This window comes from Staurois parvus, unplaced genomic scaffold (assembly GCF_062004578.1).
Source record: "Staurois parvus isolate SC_StPar_1 unplaced genomic scaffold, SC_StPar_1.0 ptg003102l, whole genome shotgun sequence".
Lineage (NCBI taxonomy): Eukaryota > Metazoa > Chordata > Amphibia > Anura > Ranidae > Staurois > Staurois parvus.
Window position 1 is genome coordinate 55005 of NW_028320898.1, and position 19619 is coordinate 74623.

The 19619-nt window shown below is 47.8% G+C and overlaps 1 protein-coding gene across 1 annotated transcript in view; it reads right to left on the minus strand.

Moving 5' to 3' along the window:
• ACAP1 (ArfGAP with coiled-coil, ankyrin repeat and PH domains 1) overlaps window positions 1-19619 on the minus strand; it is a 66730-nt gene that overhangs the window by 17202 nt on the left and 29909 nt on the right. The window contains exons 3-11 of the mRNA XM_089667213.1: window positions 17704-17823; window positions 17356-17409; window positions 16096-16154; window positions 12864-13047; window positions 12136-12180; window positions 10298-10393; window positions 9765-9839; window positions 3636-3745; window positions 3263-3311 (exon numbers count right to left, since the gene is read on the minus strand). Of these exons, the coding sequence (XP_089523339.1) occupies window positions 3263-3311; window positions 3636-3745; window positions 9765-9839; window positions 10298-10393; window positions 12136-12180; window positions 12864-13047; window positions 16096-16154; window positions 17356-17409; window positions 17704-17823 (792 nt within the window). The remainder of the gene's footprint in view (window positions 1-3262; window positions 3312-3635; window positions 3746-9764; window positions 9840-10297; window positions 10394-12135; window positions 12181-12863; window positions 13048-16095; window positions 16155-17355; window positions 17410-17703; window positions 17824-19619) is intronic.

Consider the following 19619-nt stretch of genomic DNA (forward strand, 5'->3'; position numbering starts at 1 on the left):
ACCAAACACCCCGCATCACTAGATGGGCAGAACCTGCTGAAGACTCTGGAGAGATCCCACCAAACACCCCGCATCACTAGGTGGGCAGAACCTGCTGAGCACTCTAGAGGGATCCCACCAAACACCCCGCATCACTAGATGGGCAGAACCTGCTGAAGACTCTAGAGGGATCCCACCAAACACCCCGCATCACTAGATGGGCAGAACCTGCTGAAGACTCTAGAGGGATCCCACCAAACACCCCGCATCACTAGATGGGCAGAACCTGCTGAAGACTCTGGAGAGATCCCACCAAACACCCCGCATCACTAGATGGGCAGAACCTGCTGAAGACTCTGGAGAGATCCCACCAAACACCCCGCATCACTAGGTGGGCAGAACCTGCTGATCACTCTAGAGGGATCCCACCAAACACCCCGCATCACTAGGTGGGCAGAACCTGCTGAGCGCTCGGGAGAGATCCCACCAAACACCCCGCATCACTAGATGGGCAGAACCTGCTGAGCACTCGGGAGAGATCCCACCAAACACCCAGCATCACTAGATGGGCAGAACCTGCTGAGCACTCTGGACAGATCCCACCAAACACCCCGCATCACTAGATGGGCAGAACCTGGTGAGCACTCGGGAGAGATCCCACCAAACACCCCGCATCACTAGATGGGCAGAACCTGGTGAGCACTCGGGAGAGATCCCACCAAACACCCCGCATCACTAGATGGGCAGGACCTGCTGAGCACTCGGGAGAGATCCCACCAAACACCCCGCATCACTAGATGGGCAGAACCTGCTGAGCACTCGGGAGAGATCCCACCAAACACCTAACATCACTAGATGGGCAGAACCAGATATCGGAAATGGCACCACCCTTCAGAAGGTGGCCTCCCAAATCCTCATCACTTCTGCCAGTAATTATATCATCTTGGAGTTACACAGAAAGATTCGGCTCCAAGGTACAGACAACCCTGCACTCGGGGCTTCAACAAGTCAGAAGGTAAGTTCCCAATAAATCCATCATACAGAAAATATTTTCAGGATTCCTTGCCAAAGAACAATTCTTAACAATCTCTCCCCCCACCCCTCCGGATTCTTCTCCAGTAATTTTATTGATTGAAGTAGTCAAATAAATGACCAATAAAGTTTTCATCAAACTGAACGGTGTTCTGTGGTTGTGTAATCGTTTGGTTACTAGATGATAAAACTAGAGTAAGGTTAGGCAGCATCGAGGACTTGGAAAAGTGTAAACATCATCCGAAGGATACAAATCAAAGGTAAAATGGGCCATAATCAGCTATGAGAGGCTAAAAGGAGAAAGAAAAGTTCATACATATACATTGAAAATCACTGGAATCAGGAGGAAAAACCTTTTCTTGCTCGCTTTCTGCCAAACACAACAATGGGCAGATCTCAACCCTTTCACTGGAGTCCAAGAAGGACCTCATGTCTTTCACTGAAATCCATGGAAGGCCTTAAATCCTTCACTGGAGTCCAAGAAAGACTTCACATTGTTCAATGAAATCCATTGAGGACCTCAAATCCTTCATTGGAGTCCAAGGAGGACCTCAAATATTTCACTGAAATCCATGGAAGGCCTTAAATCCTTCACTGGAGTCCAAGAAAGACTTCAATGAAGGATTTGAGGCCCTCTGTGGATTTCAGTGAACAATGTGAAGTCTTCCTTTTAGGATTTAAGGCTTTCCATATACTTCACTGAAAGAATTGAGGTCCTCCTTGTACTTCAATGACGGATTTGAGGTCCTCTGTGGATTTCAGTGAAAAATGTGGAGTCCAAGGAGGACCTCTAATATTTCAGTGAAATCTATGGAAGGGCTTAAATCCTTTACTGGAGTCCAAGGAGGACCTCAGATCGTTCACTAGATTTCAAGAAGGACAGCATGTCTTTCACTGAAATCCATGGAAGACCTCAAATCATTTGCTGCAGTCCAAGAAAGGCCTCACAACTTTTACAACAGTTCTTCAATGGAGTCCAAGTAGGACCTCAAACCTTTCACTGAAATCATATTGAAGGCCTAAAATCATTTGCTGCAGTCCAAGAAAGACCTCACATCTTTTACAACAATCTAAGGAATATCTCAAATCTTTCATCAGCGTTCAGGAAAGAACTTAAGTCATTCACTGGAGTTCAAGTGGTACCTCAAATCTGTCACTGAAATCCATGGAAGGCCTCAAATCCTTCATGGAAGTCCAAGAAAGACCTCAAATCTTTCACCGAAATCCATGAAATACCTAAAATCCTTCATTGGTGTCCAAGAAGGACCTCAAATCTTTCACTGAAATCTATGGAAGGCCTAAAATCCTTCACTGGAGTCCAAGAAGGACTTCAAATCTTTCACTAAAATCAGCTGAAGGCCTCAAATCCTTTGCTGCAGTCCAAGAAAGACCTCAAATCTTTTACAACAGTCCAAGGAGTATCTAAAATCTTTCATCAGGGTTCAGGTAAGACCGTAAATCATTCACTTGAGTGATTGAGGACCTCATATTTCAATGCAATCCTTTACTGGAGTCCAAGAAAGATCTCATTCTATTAATAAGGCCCAAGGAAGACCTGAGGTACTTCACTAGAGTTCAGAAAAGACTCAAATCATTCACTGGATTCAAAGAAGAACCTCAAATCTTACACTAGGGACTAGGAAAGACTTAAAGTTACTCATTGGAGTCCTGGGAAGATCTGAAAAATCTTTAACTGAAATCCAAAGAAGAACCAAAATCATTCACTAGGGTCCAAGAAAGACCTCAGATCTTTCACTGGAGTCCAAGAGAAACCTCAAATCTTACAGAAGACCAAGAAAGACCTGAAATCGCTCACTGGAGTCCAAGGAAGATCTAAAAATCTTTAACTGGAATCCAAGGAAGAACTGAAATTGTTCACTGGAATCCAGGAATTATCTCATATCATTCACCTGAGTCCAAGAAAGACATCAAGTCATTCAATTGAATCCAAAGAAGACCGCTGGTTTTTCACTGGAATAAAAAAAAAATAAAACCTTAACTCCTTCACTTAGATTCAAGGAAAACCTCAAATATTTCACTGGAGTTCAAGGAGGACCTCAAATAATTCACTGGAATTCAATGAAGACATTAAATACTTTATTGGAGTCCAAGGAGGTCCTCAAATCTTCAAGTGGAATTAAATAAAGACTTAAAATCTCTCACTGGAATACAAGGCATACTTCCCAATTATTACATGCAGAGATTATGTCCATGAATAGATGAACACGGGGAGGAGGAACCATCTACTCACCACCTTCTTTTGATAAACCAGCTGATTGTTCTGAATGGAAAACCACCGACTAGAGAGGAGACAGAATAGGTACACTTTATGTCTCGTCGGATTTTTTGGACCCCATTCTTACAGTTGTTCTGCATTCCTCTATCCCAACCCAAAACTACCACCAGACATGCCAATGCTGCTCTATTTGTCACATCCAACATTCTTCTCTCTTCACATGTCAACCCCCAAATCCATGTGCAGTACTCAGTGCCAGGTGTAAACCATCAATCACCTATCTCTCCATTGCTCCCAGTGTCTGTTATCCTGACCGGTCTCCATCCACCTTGTACCCCACTTCCTTGCTGCCCCCACTTCTCTGAAACAAACATGGAAATCCCCTCACCGGCTCCAGGTCTTAAAGGTGTTACTGGCCCGCTTAAAGAGGTAACCTTCAATCACAATCTCTGAGGTTTCTCCCTCACCCTGGTAGACGGCATCCTCATCCGAAACATCCTGCAGAAAGAGAGGAGAGAGCCACCAAATACACAACACTGCATACCAAAGGACACTGGTATAATCAGGAGAGACATATCAACAGCGTAGTGTTAGTACATAGCGTGACCTGAACTACACAACTGCACCAGAGACACCATAGTGGACTTCATGAAGCTTTGTTATCGACACCAGAGCCACCAAAGAGGAAGTTCTCCATGTGATATGATGGAGAGACGCTTGTGGAAAGCCAACGATGAGATTTGTTAAAGAAGAATGAAGAAAACCATGATGGACTCATAATTAGGGAAGTCATTTGTTTATCTATGGTGGAGAAGAAGAAACCACTTATGGAATGAGGAGTTAATGGGGACACCAGAACATAGAGGGCAGAAACGTTACGGACCATAAAGATCATTCAGACACTTGACGTAACTCAATCAAGGGTTCTGAGGATTGGCACAACTACAACAAATGTTGGAAAGAACAGAAATATTTGTCCAGGCGAATGCGTATGGCAGTCGTGTTTGGTGAACATTCTCTAACTGAAGAAGAGGACAATACCGAGCTGCTTCTGCAACAATTATGTAGATTGGGTGTAGTAATCACAGAGGATGTGGATGGTGTGACTTTGAGGTATTCCAGGGGAAGAACAACATATGAACACACTGAGATATGTTTTTATCTGAAGTGATGCATTTCTTTGGACTTGCTGCTGATTTATTGGTGAGAAGTGTTAAGGGAACCCGGAAACTCACATACTGAAGACAAAACCACAGCGTGGAGCTCTTCAGCACTCTGGACAAACATGGTGCCGTCCATAAATTGCGTGACCTGGAGAATAAAACTGGAGCTGAGAATGAATGGGACATACATGAAGGAGTACGGTGGGGGCATTCTATAGAAAATGATGGGACACTGACACCTGGAAAGTTCTAGGTGAATGAAATGAAGGTGATTCAGGGGAAGGTTGAGTAATAAATAGACGATCCACCCTACCGATAGTCCTTGACTGAAGAATTTCCCCAAATTTATACTACTCATCCACGGCAAGATCTCTGTGATATTTCCTGGGCAACAAACGAGTTGGACAAATATTTGGAAACGCTCCATGATTTGCAGGTGTGAAAGTGACACCATGTTTGGCGGTGAAAGCGGAAGTGATGTAACATTGTTTTGCTTCCGCTGTGTGATGAGACACCTAAGCCAACAGGTTGGAAGCCTCACTTTCCTCATTCGCTGCGTGCGCTGCCAGTACTGAGCTTCAAAGAGGGCAAATTGTTGGTGCCGCTTAGCTGGCACCTCTGCGACTGATAATTGCCAGTTTATGTGCCGTGTGGTGAGGTTCAATATGAAAGGTGATGACGGCGTATACAGCTTCCGGGAAAACACCGTCTGATAAGAATAAGCGCGGTCCCCATGGTCACCTGACCGAAAGAGACATTGCGCAGGATTGTGACCCAGAATAAGAAAACATCATAAGGGACTGCAGAGCTCAATCTCAGTCTTCCAAAGCCCGTGTCCCTGCAGAGGGAACTGCATAAGCAGCACATTCACGGTCGAGCTGCAATTGCCAAACCACTAGTGACCAATATTAATGCTCAGAAGAGGAGAGAGTGGTGCAACACCCATAAATGGTGGACAATTGATCAATGGAAGACCAATATGGTCCGATCAATGGAAGACCAATATGGTCCGATGAATGGAAGACCAATATGGTCCGATGAATGGAAGACCAATATGGTCCGATCAATGGAAGACCAATATGGTCCGATCAATGGAAGACCAATATGGTCCGATCAATGGAAGACCAATATGGTCCGATGAATCGAGCTTCACACTGTTCTCAATCAATGGACATGTTTATGTGTGACCAACACCACCCCAAGCTTACCACCAGGGCTGTCTAGTGCCAACTGTAAACGGTGGCGAACAGTCATGGCTCGGGCAACCATATCTTGGTATTCTGCCGGCCCCATCATCACTGCCAACGACTACAGGTGAAACTCAAAAAATGAGAATATGGTGCAAAAGTTCATTGATTTCAGTGCAGCAACTTAAAAGGTGAAACTAATATATGAGACTCATTCCATGCAAAGCAAGATAGTTCAAGCCGTGATTTGTCATCATTGTGATGATTATGGCTTACAGCTCATGAAAACCCCAAATCCACAATCTCAGAAAATGAGAATATTGTGAAAAGGTGGAATAATCTCGGCTCAAAGTGTCCCACTCTAATCAGCTCATTCAGCCATAACACCTGCAAAGGGTTCCTGAGCCTTTCAATGGTCTCTCAGTCTGGTTCAGTAGGAATCACAATCATGGGAAAGACTGCTGACCTGACACCATCACTGACACCCTCCATAAGGAGGGAAAGCCTCAAAAGGGAATTGCAGAAGAAGTTGGATGTTCCCAAAGTGCTGCATCAAAGCACATCAATAGAAAGTTATGTGGAAGGGAAAAGTGTGGAAGAAAAAGGTGCACAAGCAGCAGGGATGACCGCAGCCTGGAGAGGATTGTCAGGAAAAGGCCATTCAAAAGTGTTGGGGACTTTCACAAGGAGTGGACTGAGGCTGGAGTCAGTGCATCAAGAGCCACCACACACAGACGAATCCTGGACATGGGCTTTAAAATGTCGTATTTCTCTCGTCAAGCCGCTCCTGAACAACAAACGTCAGAAGCATCTCACCTGGGCTAAAGAAAAACAGACCTGGTCTGTCCTCAGTGGTCCAAAGTCCTCTTTTCTGATGAGAGCAACTTTTGCATCTCATTTGGAAACCAAGGACCCGGAGTATGGAGGAAGAATGGAGAGGCCCAAGGACCCCGAGTATGGAGGAAGAATGGAGAGGCCCAAGGACCCGGAGTATGGAGGAAGAATGGAGAGGCACAAGGACCCGGAGTATGGAAGAAGAATGGAGAGGCCCAAGGACCCCGAGTATGGAGGAAGAATGGAGAGGCCCAAGGACCCAGAGTATGGAGGAAGAATGGAGAGGCCCAAGGACCCCGAGTATGGAGGAAGAATGGAGAGGCCCAAGGACCCAGAGTATGGAGGAAGAATGGAGAGGCCCAAGGACCCCGAGTATGGAGGAAGAATGGAGAGGCCCAAGGACCCAGAGTAAGGAGGAAGAATGGAGAGGCCCGAGGACCCTGAGTATGGAGGAAGAATGGAGAGGCCCGAGGACCCCGAGTAGGGAGGAAGAATGGAGAGGCCCGAGGACCCCGAGTAGGGAGGAAAAATGGAGAGGCCCAAGGACCCCGAGTATGGAGGAAGAATGGAGAGGCCCAAGGACCCCGAGTATGGAGGAAGAATGGAGAGGCCCGAGGACCCTGAGTAAGTAGGAAGAATGGAGAGGCCTGAGGACCCTGAGTATGGAGGAAGAATGGAGAGGCCCGAGGACCCCGAGTATGGAGGAAAAATGGAGAGGCACAAGGACCCCGAGTATGGAGGAAGAATGGAGAGGCACAAGGACCCCGAGTATGGAGGAAGAATGGAGAGGCACAAGGACCCAGAGTATGGAGGAAGAATGGAGAGGCCCAAGGGCCCCGAGTATGGAGGAAGAATGGAGAGGCCCACGGACCCCAAGTATGGAGGAAGAATGGAGAGGCACAAGGACCCCGAGTATGGAGGAAGAATGGAGAGGCCCAAGGACCCCGAGTATGGAGGAAGAATGGAGAGGCCCAAGGACCCCGAGTGTGGAGGAAGAATGGAGAGGCACACACTGCAAGATGCTTGAAGTCCAGTGTGAAGTTTCCACAGTCGGTGTTGATTTGGGGAGCCATGTCATCTGCTGGTGTTGGTCCACTGTGCTTCATTAAGTCCAGGGTCACCGCAGCCGTCTACCCGGAGATTTTGGAGCACTTCATGCTTCCTTCCGCAGACCAGCTTTATGGGGATGCTGACTTCCTTTTCCAGCAGGACTTGGCTCCGCCCACACTGCCAAAAGCACCAAAACCTGGTTCAATGACCGTGGGATTACTGTGCTTGATTGGCCAGCAAACTCACTTGACCTGAACCCCATAGAGAATCTATGGGGCATTGCCAAGAGAAAGATGAGAGACATGAGACCGAACAATGCAGAAGAGCTGAAGGCCGCTATTGAGGCATCCTGGTCTTCCATAACACCTCAGCAGGGCCACAGGCTGATAGCTTCCATGCCACGCCGCATTGAGGCAGTAATTGCTGCAAAAGGGGCCCCAACCAAGTACTGAGTACATATGCAGCTTCTACTTTTCAGAGGTGCGATATTGTTCTATGTACAATCCGTGTTTTATTGATTGCATGGAATATTCTCATTTTCTGAGATTGTGGATTTGGGGTTTTCATGAGCTGTAAGCCATAATCATCACAATGATGACAAATCACGGCTGGAACTATCTTGCTTTGCATGGAATGAGTCTCATATATTAGTGTCACCTTTTAAGTTGCTGCACTGAAATAAATCAGCTTTTGCACCAGATTCTCATTTTTCCAGTTTCACCTGTATGTACAAATGTTGGCCGACCTTGTGCAACCTATGGTGCAGACATTGTTTCCCGAAGATGGCGCCATTTACCAAGACGATAATTCTCCAATTCATACAGCTGGTGGTGTCAAATCGTGGTTGCAGATGAAGTCTTGCACCTTCCCTGGGCGCCGCAGTCACCAGACCTCAATATCATAGAGTGACTATGGTCAATTTTGGAGAACAAGGTTCAGGCATCTCTGCAAGAACTGGAATGATTTGTGCAGGAAAAGTGCTATCAGATTCCATTATCCACCATCCAATACCCATCTCTGTCAATTTCCTGGAGAGTTTAGGTTGTCTTGGATACCAAAGGTGGTCCAACACCATATTAGGTTACAAGTTCACTCTTTCACCTGGTGTTTCCAGAATTTTGTCCAACCCCTGTAAGTCTCCTGCAGGGTATCTTCACCCAAAAACCATACAATGCAGAATACAGGCACACGTTGTATTCCAATCAGTGTACCATGAACTGTCCTACATAGAAGATCACATTTCTGCTCTAGATCTTCTTTTCTAGGACTTCTTGTAAAGCCAAAACATCCTAAATGCACAAATCACGTGACTGGTATGAAAAATGTATTTCGCAATGTATCGGCCAGCCTGACGGAAGGAGGAGAGATTGGAGAAGAAAGGAGGGAATGGCAAGAGGAAGGAAGAGAGATGGTAGAGGGGAAGGGGAAGAGAGATGAAGGAAGGGAGAGGAAAGGAGGAGGAACTGGAGAAGAAAGGGAGGGAATGGGAAGAGGGAGGGGGAAGAGAGATGAAGGAAGGGAGAGGAATGGGAGAAGAGGAAGGGATAGATGAAGGAAGGGAGAGGAAAGGAGGAGGAACTGGAGAAGAAAGGGAGGGAATGGGAAGAGGGAGGGGGAAGAGAGATGAAGGAAGGGAGAGGAATGGGAGAAGAGGAAGGGATAGATGAAGGAAGGGAGAGGAAAGGAGAAGGAACTGGAGAAGAAAGGGAGGGAATGGGAAGAGGAAGGAAGAGGGACGGGGAAGAGATAGATGAAGAAAGGGGAGAGGGCAATGATGGATGTGAATTGGATGGGAGATAAACGGGTGAGAGATGGGAGAGGAACTGGAAAGGAATGAGAAAAGAAGGGAGGAAATGTTGAAGGAAGGAGGGAAAGGGGGAGGGAAGGAGGAGAGATTGGAGAAAAAAGGAGAGAATGGCAAGAGGGAGGGGGAAGAGATAGATAAAGGAAGGGAGAGGAAAGGAGGAGGAATAGGCGAGAAAGGAGGGAATGGGAAGAGGAAGGAAGAGAGATGGTAGAAGGGAGGGGGAAGGGTAAGAGATAGTTGAAGAGGAGAAGGGGGAGAGGACAATGAGGGATGTGAATTGGATGAATGGGTGAGAGAAGGGAGAGGAACAGGAAAGGAATGGGAAAAGAAAGGAAGGGAGGGTGGTAGAGGATGAGGAAGGGAGGGTGGTAGAGGATGAGGGGATGGAAGGAGGAGGGATTAGGGAGGGAAGTAATTTGGAATGGAATTGGAATAGTATGAGCATTTTACAGACTTCCAGAGAAAACCATCCTCACCTTGTGTTTCATGCTGATCAGTTTCTGCTCCAGATCTCTCTGCTCCCGAGCACCTTGTAGGACCGTCTGATGGACCTGCAGAACAGAATGGACGTCATTCCACTATGAGGCCCGCTGTCGCACTCATTCTTCTTGATACAGTGACAAGGGACATCATCCAACAGAGGTCCCTGCATGTTTCAGTTGTATTGAGTATGAGGGACTTTAAAAACCTTAAGGTGGACCTGCATTAAAAAACGATTTTCTCTAATTAGGAGTCAACCAAAACCAAAGGCTGATGCTAGTTGATGTCTGTTGACTCTGACAGTAGAATTATTGGATGGGGACAACTTCTTTGTGCCATGTACAGGTCCATACTGAGTGGTGGACATACTGAACCTGCCCATGTATTGTCACCCAATGTCCTCCACAGAACTAGTCATCTTGGCATTATAGAGAAGGGAAAACTACCCCCCCCCCTTCAACATTCTGTCTTTTTCTCTGGTGGGGGGCGAGAGGGAAGTGGTTGGGGTATTTCTTCCTGCACCCCTCACCTGTGTGGCCAGGCCCTTCCGATATTCCTCCACGTTCTTCAGGACGGTGTGACTCTGTGTGAGGAAACAAGTCTGAGCGTCTATCAGCTGCAGCATCTGGAAGAGAAGGGAGGAGTCACTCCGGGGAAGGGCCCCCTATTACCATTCCCATCCCAAAAAACAAACTCTAGAGATTTCCTAGTCTCTGTCCAGTGGATGTGATGGCTGTGCTGTGAGACAGGTGCCCTTTATTTTTCTGACTTTGCTCTACTCAATATCCGTCCAATCATTTCTGATAATCCCGTAGGACAGAGACCCGCAAAATCCATCCAATCATTTCTGATAGTCCCGAAGGACAGAGACCCCCAATATCCTTCCAATCATTTCTGATAATCCCGTAGGACAGAGACGCCCAATATCCATCCAATCATTTCTGATAATCCCGTAGGACAGAGACCCCCAATATCCGTCCAATCATTTCTGATAATCCCATAGGACAGAGACCCCCAATATCCTTCCAATCATTTCTGATAATCCCGTAGGACAGAGACGCCCAATATCCATCCAATCATTTCTGATAATCCCATAGGACAGAGACGCCCAATATCCGTCCAATCATTTCTGATAATCCCATAAAACAGAGACCCCCAAAATCCATCCAATCATTTCTGATAAACTCATAGGACAGAGACCCCCAATATCCTTCCAATCATTTCTGATAGTCCCGAAGGACAGAGACCCCCAATATCTGTCCAATCATTTCTGATCATCCCATAAAACAGAGACCCCCAAAATCCATCCAATCATTTATGATAATCCCATAAAACAGAGACCCCCAATGTCCGTCCAATCATTTCTGATAATTCCATAGGACAGAGACCCCCAATATCCATCCAATCATTTATGTTAATTCTGTAGGACAGAGACCCCCAATATCTGTCCAATCATTTATGATAATCCCATAAAACAGAGACCCCCAATGTCCGTCCAATCATTTCTGATAATCCCATAGGACAGAGACCCCCAAAATCCATCCAATCATTTATGATAATCCCATAAAACAGAGACCCCCAATGTCCGTCCAATCATTTCTGATAATTCCATAGGACAGAGACCCCCAATATCCATCCAATCATTTATGTTAATTCTGTAGGACAGAGACCCCCAATATCTGTCCAATCATTTATGATAATCCCATAGGACAGAGACCCCCAATATCTGTCCAATCATTTATGATAATCCCATAGGACAGAGACCCCCAATATCTGTCCAATCATTTATGATAATCCCGTAGGACAGAGACCCCCAATGTCCATCCATTCATTTATGATAATCCCGAAGGACAGAGACCCCCATCATCCATCCAATCATTTATGATCATCCTGTAGGACAGAGACCCCCATCATCTATCCAATCATTTATGATCATCCCGTAAAACAGAGACCCCCAATATCCATCCAATCATTTATGATCATCCCATAGGACAGAGACCCCCATCATCCATCCAATCATTTATGATCATTCCGTAGGACAGAGACCCCCAATGTCTGTCCAATCATTTAGGATAATCCCATAGGACAGAGACCCCCAATATCCGTCCAATCATTTCTGATAATCCCGTAGGACAGAGACCCCCAATGTCTGTCCATCATCCATCCAATCATTTAGGATAATCCTGTAGGACAGAGACCCCCATCATCCATCCAATCATTTATGATCATCCCGTAGGTCAGAGACCCCCATCATCCATCCAATCATTTATGATAATCCCGTAGGACAGAGACCCCCAATATCCATCCAATCATTTATGATCATCCCGTAGGACAGAGACTCCAGAATTGGGTTTCCGGGAAACTCACAAACTCCAAAATGTCGAACTTCTTCTTCCCTTGGATGACGTTGATCTGGAGGAGACAGACAAGTGGAAGATGGAGGAGATCAGAAGAACGATATTAGTCTTCATTTTATGTTTCTGACTGGTTACCACAGTGAAGGAAATGTGTAATTTTTTGGAGCTCAGACATCCACAGGAATTTATTCCCCACCACTTGACTTATGTAGGACCGAGCTAAGACAGACTAGATAGGGATCCGTAGTTTCAGCATACGTTCCAACATTAAGGTCCTGCGTTCCAGTGCGGCCAATGTTTCATGTAGCCACTTCCTGGGTGGGCATGCCCAAATTATACCCACTTTTCAGGTTGGTCCCGCCCAGACCTTGCCTATAAATATTCAGGGACTGCCGTTGCATTAACTTTATGTGTCGGTCCTGCCGGAACCTCATATATGCGGGGACCGCCCACTCTGATCCCTACAATGAACATCTTTTTGAGTTACAGCCCAGGTACATTATCTCAGCTATGGTTGATGCTGTGATCCCGGGACATGACCCAGGACATAGGACCAGGATGTGGGACTGTCCCAGTAAATACAGGACAGTTGGATTTCATTTATGATCTTCAGCTGAGCCCAATGAGATTTGAAATTGACAGTCACATGACTGAAAAATGAAGATCCTTATCCCCGTGAATTGGGCCTTACAATATAATCAGATATACAGTGACATGATATGAGGGCCTGGACCTCACCTGCAGCGCATAATCCAGAACTCGCTCTCTGAACGCCTTGCGGGAAGTCTGCACCGCCACCGCCGCTTCCTGCACTTCCTGCGCCTTCTTGCGAGAAATCTCGGCGTTGTGGTTTAAGGCGCCCTCCAGGCCCTCTCTGCAGCGTTCCAATTCCTTGCGGCTGTCTCGGAAGGAGCGTATGTCTCTAGGATGGACAACAACATAGAGAAACGATGACAGATCTCCAGAGGGATCACTGTACCATCGAGTGTAGGGGTCGGGTGTACTGGGGCCCCTTCGTGGAGAAGGGCCCCCTCTCTCACTGGCTAATAATCACCAAGGCACCTCTGTAGGTGGAACACATTCCAGTAATGATGGTGTTAAAGCAAACATACAACATCCTCTCTGTAGTAATCTGGATGGTGGACTGAAGGGCCGACACCTTTGGAATCAGTTTATTTACTGAAAAGACCGATCTCTTCACCCACCAGAGGCTGCCCAATGATGGAGGAAGGAGAGGAGAGGATAACAGAGGTGAGGGATGGAGGAAGGAGAGGGGAGGACAACAGAGGTGAGGGATGGAGGAAGGAGAGGGGAGGATAACAGAGGTGAGGGATGGAGGAAGGAGAGGGGAGGATAACAGAGGTGAGGGATGGAGGAAGGAGAGGGGAGGACAACAGAGGGGAGGGATGGAGGAAGGAGAGGGGAGGACAACAGAGGTGAGGGATGGAGGAAGGAGAGGGGAGGACAACAGAGGTGAGGGATGGAGGAAGGAGAGGGGAGGATAACAGAGGTGAGGGATGGAGGAAGGAGAGGGGAGGATAACAGAGGGGAGGATGGAGGAAGGAGAGGGGAGGATAACAGAGGTGAGGATGGAGGAAGGAGAGGGGAGGATAACAGAGGTGAAGGACGGAGGAAGGAGAGGGGAGGATAACAGAGGTGAGGGACGGAGGAAGGAGAGGGGAGGACAACAGAGGTGAGGGATGGAGGAAGGAGAGGGGAGGATAACAGAGGTGAGGGATGGAGGAAGGAGAGGGGAGGATAACAGAGGTGAGGGATGGAGGAAGGAGAGGGGAGGATAACAGAGGTGAGGATGGAGGAAGGAGAGGGGAGGATGGAGGAAGGAGAGGGGAGGATAACAGAGGTGAGGATGGAGGAAGGAGAGGGGAGGATGGAGGAAGGAGAGGGGAGGATAACATAGGTGAGGGATGGAGGAAGGAGAGGGGAGGATAACATAGGTGAGGGACGGAGGAAGGAGAGGGGAGGATAACAGAGGTGCGGGATGGAGGAAGGAGAGGGGAGGATAACAGAGGTGAGGATGGAGGAAGGAGAGAGGAGGATAACAGAGGTGAGGGATGGAGGAAGGAGAGGGGAGGATAACAGAGGTGAGGGATGGAGGAAGGAGAGGGGAGGATAACAGAGGTGAGGGATGGAGGAAGGAGAGGGGAGGATAACAGAGGGGAGGGATGGAGGAAGGAGAGGGGAGGATAACAGAGGTGAGGATGGAGGAAGGAGAGGGGAGGATGGAGGAAGGAGAGGGGAGGATAACAGAGGTGAGGATGGAGGAAGGAGAGGGGAGGATGGAGGAAGGAGAGGGGAGGATAACAGAGGTGAGGATGGAGGAAGGAGAGGGGAGGATAACATAGGTGAGGGATGGAGGAGGGAGAGGGGAGGATAACAGAGGTGAGGGATGGAGGAAGGAGAGGGGAGGATAACAGAGGTGAGGGACGGAGGAAGGAGAGGGGAGGATAACAGAGGTGAGGGACGGAGGAAGGAGAGGGGAGGATAACAGAGGTGAGGGACGGAGGAAGGAGAGGGGAGGATAACAGAGGTGAGGGACGGAGGAAGGAGAGGGGAGGATAACAGAGGTGAGGGACGGAGGAAGGAGAGGGGAGGATAACAGAGGTGAGGGACGGAGGAAGGAGAGGGGAGGATAACAGAGGTGAGGGACGGAGGAAGGAGAGGGGAGGACAACAGAGGTGAGGGACGGAGGAAGGAGAGGGGAGGATAACAGAGGTGAGGGATGGAGGAAGGAGAGGGGAGGATAACAGAGGTGAGGGATGGAGGAAGGAGAGGGGAGGATAACAGAGGTGAGGGATGGAGGAAGGAGAGGGGAGGATAACAGAGGTGAGGGATGGAGGAAGGAGAGGGGAGGATAACAGAGGTGAGGGATGGAGGAAGGAGAGGGGAGGATAACAGAGGTGAGGGATGGAGGAAGGAGAGGGGAGGATATCAGAGGTGAGGGATGGAGGAAGGAGAGGGGAGGATATCAGAGGTGATGGACGGAGGAAGGAGAGGACAACAGAGGTGAGGGATGGAGGAAGGAGAGGGGAGGATAACAGAGGTGAGGATGGAGGAAGGAGAGAGGAGGATAACAGAGGTGAGGGATGGAGGAAGGAGAGGGGAGGATAACAGAGGTGAGGGATGGAGGAAGGAGAGGGGAGGATAACAGAGGTGAGGATGGAGGAAGGAGAGGGGAGGATAACAGAGGTGAGGATGGAGGAAGGAGAGGGGAGGATAACAGAGGTGAGGGATGGAGGAAGGAGAGGGGAGGATAACAGAGGGAAAAGATGGAGGAAGGAGAGGGGAGGATAACAGAGGTGAGGATGGAGGACGGAGAGGGGAGGATAACAGAGGTGAGGGATGGAGGAAGGAGAGGAGAGGACAACAGAGGTGAGGGATGGAGGAAGGAGAGGACAACAGAGGTGAGGGATGGAGGAAGGAGAGGGGAGGATAACAGAGGGGAGGGACGGAGGAAGGAGAGGGGAGGATAACAGAGGTGAGGGACGGAGGAAGGAGAGAGGAGGATAACAGAGGTGAGGGACGGAGGAAGGAGAGGGGAGGATAACAGAGGTGAGGGACGGAGGAAGGAGAGAGGAGGATAACAGAGGTGAGGGACGGAGGAAGGAGAGAGGAGGATAACAAAGGTGAGGGACGGAGGAAGGAGAGGGGAGGACAACATAGGTGAGGGATGGAGGAAGGAGAGAGGAGGACAACAGAGGTGAGGGATGGAGGAAGGAGAGGAGAGCACAACAGAGGTGAGGGATGGAGGAAGGAGAGGGGAGGACAACAGAGGTGAGGGATGGAGGAAGGAGAGGAGAGCACAACAGAGGTGAGGGATGGAGGAAGGAGAGGGGAGGACAACAGAGGTGAGGGATGGAGGAAGGAGAGGGGAGGACAACAGAGGTGAAGGGCGGAGGAAGGAGAGAGGAAGGTTTATGAAGGACCATATCTGGGATGGAGATTAGCTCACTCTTTCAGGAGATGATGCAGTTTGTGTTTGAAGCTTTTTTGGATGGAGTCCAGGAGCTCCTGTCGGAGGAAAGGAAGATGGTCAGCATGGAAATATTGGATGGAGGCCAGAGAATGGTAACTAGAAAGGTGACAGAACAGATAAGTGAGAGTGAATAGGCTGCACACAAAGAAACAAAAATAGAGAAAGGTAAGAAGGAGGCATCATATCGGAAAGCCTCCATTGTGAGGTGCCACCGAAGAGGTCCCAATATGGACTATTATTTTCAGAGGTCAGGTTCCCTCCCTGCTCAGTCCTGTTAGTGTTGGTATGTTGTTCTGAAATGTCTTGCAGAGCAGTGTGCTCTGGGCATTTCTGTATCACATTACCTGTTGAGGGGCCCCAGAGTTCTGTGACAGAATTGGTGCAGAGAGGTCTGTCCTGAAAGCTGTACCCCTGGAACAGTTGTCATCAGTAGGTTAGGTCAGTCTAACAAAGTACAGAAGTACTGTTCGGTAAAGGATTTTCATTTTGGTAGATCTCCCACCATGGTAGATGTCTTTCTGCTAGAGGAAAGGTCCCCTGTTGAGCAGACTGAGTGCCTTTTCTGGGGCCCCAAGGCTAGGCCTGATGCTGGCTTTGTGTCTGTAGGTGTCAGAGAACTAGGATGGAGTAACAGAGGAACCTCCTGGTTTTATGGTTGGATTCCTCCAGTAGTAGCTATGTGCTCCTGGATGTGGAGACCCACCTAATGACTGCTCGTCCCTAGTCACTAATCCTAGAATTGGATATTCCACCTTCTCTCGTCATCTTGAGTTCTAAGTTTTGAAAGCATGTTCAAGGACTAGACCTGCATTTATTTTCAGCTCCAAATAGGTGTAACTGCCAGGGAACAAGGTGTTCATGGTGAGTCCCACTTACAAGTCCCAGCATCTTCTTGGTGGAGGCACCACCAAGGTGTCCGGACAGTCTCTGATCTCCCACTTGGTGAATACTGAGGTCTTCTAGCTTACATAGGAACTGCATGGCTACATCATTTTCTAGAATTCATTGTATACTTTTCTACATTTGACAATTTTCTTCTTACTAAACTGGAGGAATGGAGGGAGCTAGAGAAGAATATTCCAGATCACAACTTCATACATGGAGAATAAAATTCCACCACAATGTTTACATAGTTCCCAAAGTATGAGGAGACAGAGTCCGATAGGAGAATTCAGAATGGAAGGACATTGAACTGGAGAGGATGAGGATCCAGAAGAACTGAGATGTTATTCTTACCATGTGATTGTCTATAATTGTATTCAGACTGTCCGAGAAACACTCCAAGCAATCCTAGGTAGAAGATATTCAGTTATTGTTCGCAGCAGAACTCCAGAACCACGAAATGAGCAATAAATAAAAGATGAAATCTGGAAAATTGGGGAAAAGGATCCTATCCACCAACAATAGAACTCCAACCAAGAACATTTTATTTTTACTAGATCAGATTTATAAGAGAAGACATCACCAGGAGATGCGTCTGCATCATATAATGACCCCATAAAATCATCATTGGACAACAGTCCATGTTCATGTCTGAATTCTCACCATGATTGCCAAGAAATGGTCTCCAGCAGATAGACTCACCTTCAGCATGGTGTCCTCCTGTGAATGGTGGGACAAGTCGCGCAAGGCGCAGACAAAGTGGCGGCTACTGGTGCAGTACTGACGTCCTCCGTCCACCATATGGGAGGAGAGCTTTACTAGCTGGAAGATGAAGGAAATACAGATTACTCATTTTATGTTCAACTTTTGCAGATTAGGAATAATTGATTGTCTATCAGATTCCATGTGGATGGTTGGAACCATAAATGGTCAGCAGACAATAACCGTGCTTTTGGAGGATACTTATGTCTCCGCCTAGACATTTTATGGTGGATCGCTCTCTAGGCGTAGAAGCCCCAGACCTTACCGGAGAAAAAAAAAGGGCATGTAGTCTTGGTGATGACCAAAGCTTGGATTGTGGAAAGCCCAATATGCCCTCGGAGTGGTTTAGCCAACATATTGATATGGATGCTTCACATAGAGATTACCTCCATCCAGGGGCGGACTGACAACTCATGGGGCCCCCGGGCAATAGGGGATCATGGGGCCCCTGTGTCCTTGCCCAAACTCAAAAAAGCCCATAAAAAAGGTACCAGGGGCATGTCATGGGGCCCCCTACTGACCCCGGGCCCTCGGGCAGTGCCCGAGTTTCCAAATGGTCAGTCCGCCACTGCCTCCAACTAAGAAAACCACAATAGACACTCATCAGCTAAACTACCCATTTTTCCGACAATCCAAGGTTTTAGAAGGGGGGGATGTCCAATACTGGGCAGAATTTTGGGATACACAGAGCGATCTATATAGAAAAATCACGATTACTTTATTCTTGCTGCCTTTTAATTAGAGAAACAATGACATTAAAACTTCAGAATATGGAAACCACAAACAATAAACGCCAAATTAAGGGATTTTGGGTGCATGGCATGTGGCGACGCTTCAGGGCCCGTGGTCTTCGTATGGAGGAAGCTGGGCTGGGGCCTGCAATGCCTGTGGTATCTCTACCATAGAGCAAACCAATGCAGAGGAAGGGGTGGAATGGTAAGTGTGTGGTGCACATCTAGTAGGTGGCCAGGTAGACACCTTGTGGATCAGGCCCCTAGGATGTAGAAGGCTCTTTGACCAACAACAGGCTGGTGGTTAAGTGATTGGAGAGAGATGTAGGTCTATCATGACCCCTAGAAAGGGCCAGCAAAGGAAAGAAGGGGCTGTTGACCCCTCTGGAACACGTGCCGTCATGTTACAGGACCTCATATACCCCTTCCTGTAGGGGCGGAGTTACCACTTATCAGCTGTGACATTCTGCTGTCTGCATCGTCCTCCAATAGGATGACCACCTTCATGCCGATGGCAGTCATTGCTGTCAAAGTATTGCTGAATTCCCCTCACCCGAGCCTCAGTAAACCCCCATTATCACTATGAGATGGATCCGTGTCCACGTGTGCCAGGGCCACCAAGCATGAGACCATCAAAGGCGAGGTGGAAACTAGACTTCCTGCATTTGTGGTGCAGTAAAAAAAAAAGATGCAAAAAAAGTGGCAAAAACGCATCAAAACCGCAACACACGTGTGAGAAGTGCTTTGTGCAATCACATGACCAGGGAAAAATGCAACGCAAACGCATACAAAATGCAACGCACTGCAGCAAGGACACACATGCGTGTTTTACAAAGGAGCCTAAAAACGCAACTGAAACGCCAAGGATCAATGCGAAGAGTTCCCCAGAATTTAAAGGGATACATTTTTCATACATTTTTCTATTACTTTTTTTTCTTTTCCGGAATTGTGTTTGGGTTGGATGGAGGCGGATCCGTCAGAATCTCCGAATCATAACATACCACATGAATCCGAGATTCATTCTGTTTTGTTCAGGTTACGATTCCTCCATCCAACCCAATCAGAGTGCAGAAGAATCGTCTCCCGAAATAATGAAGTCACACAAGAAGACGAATGCAGCCGACT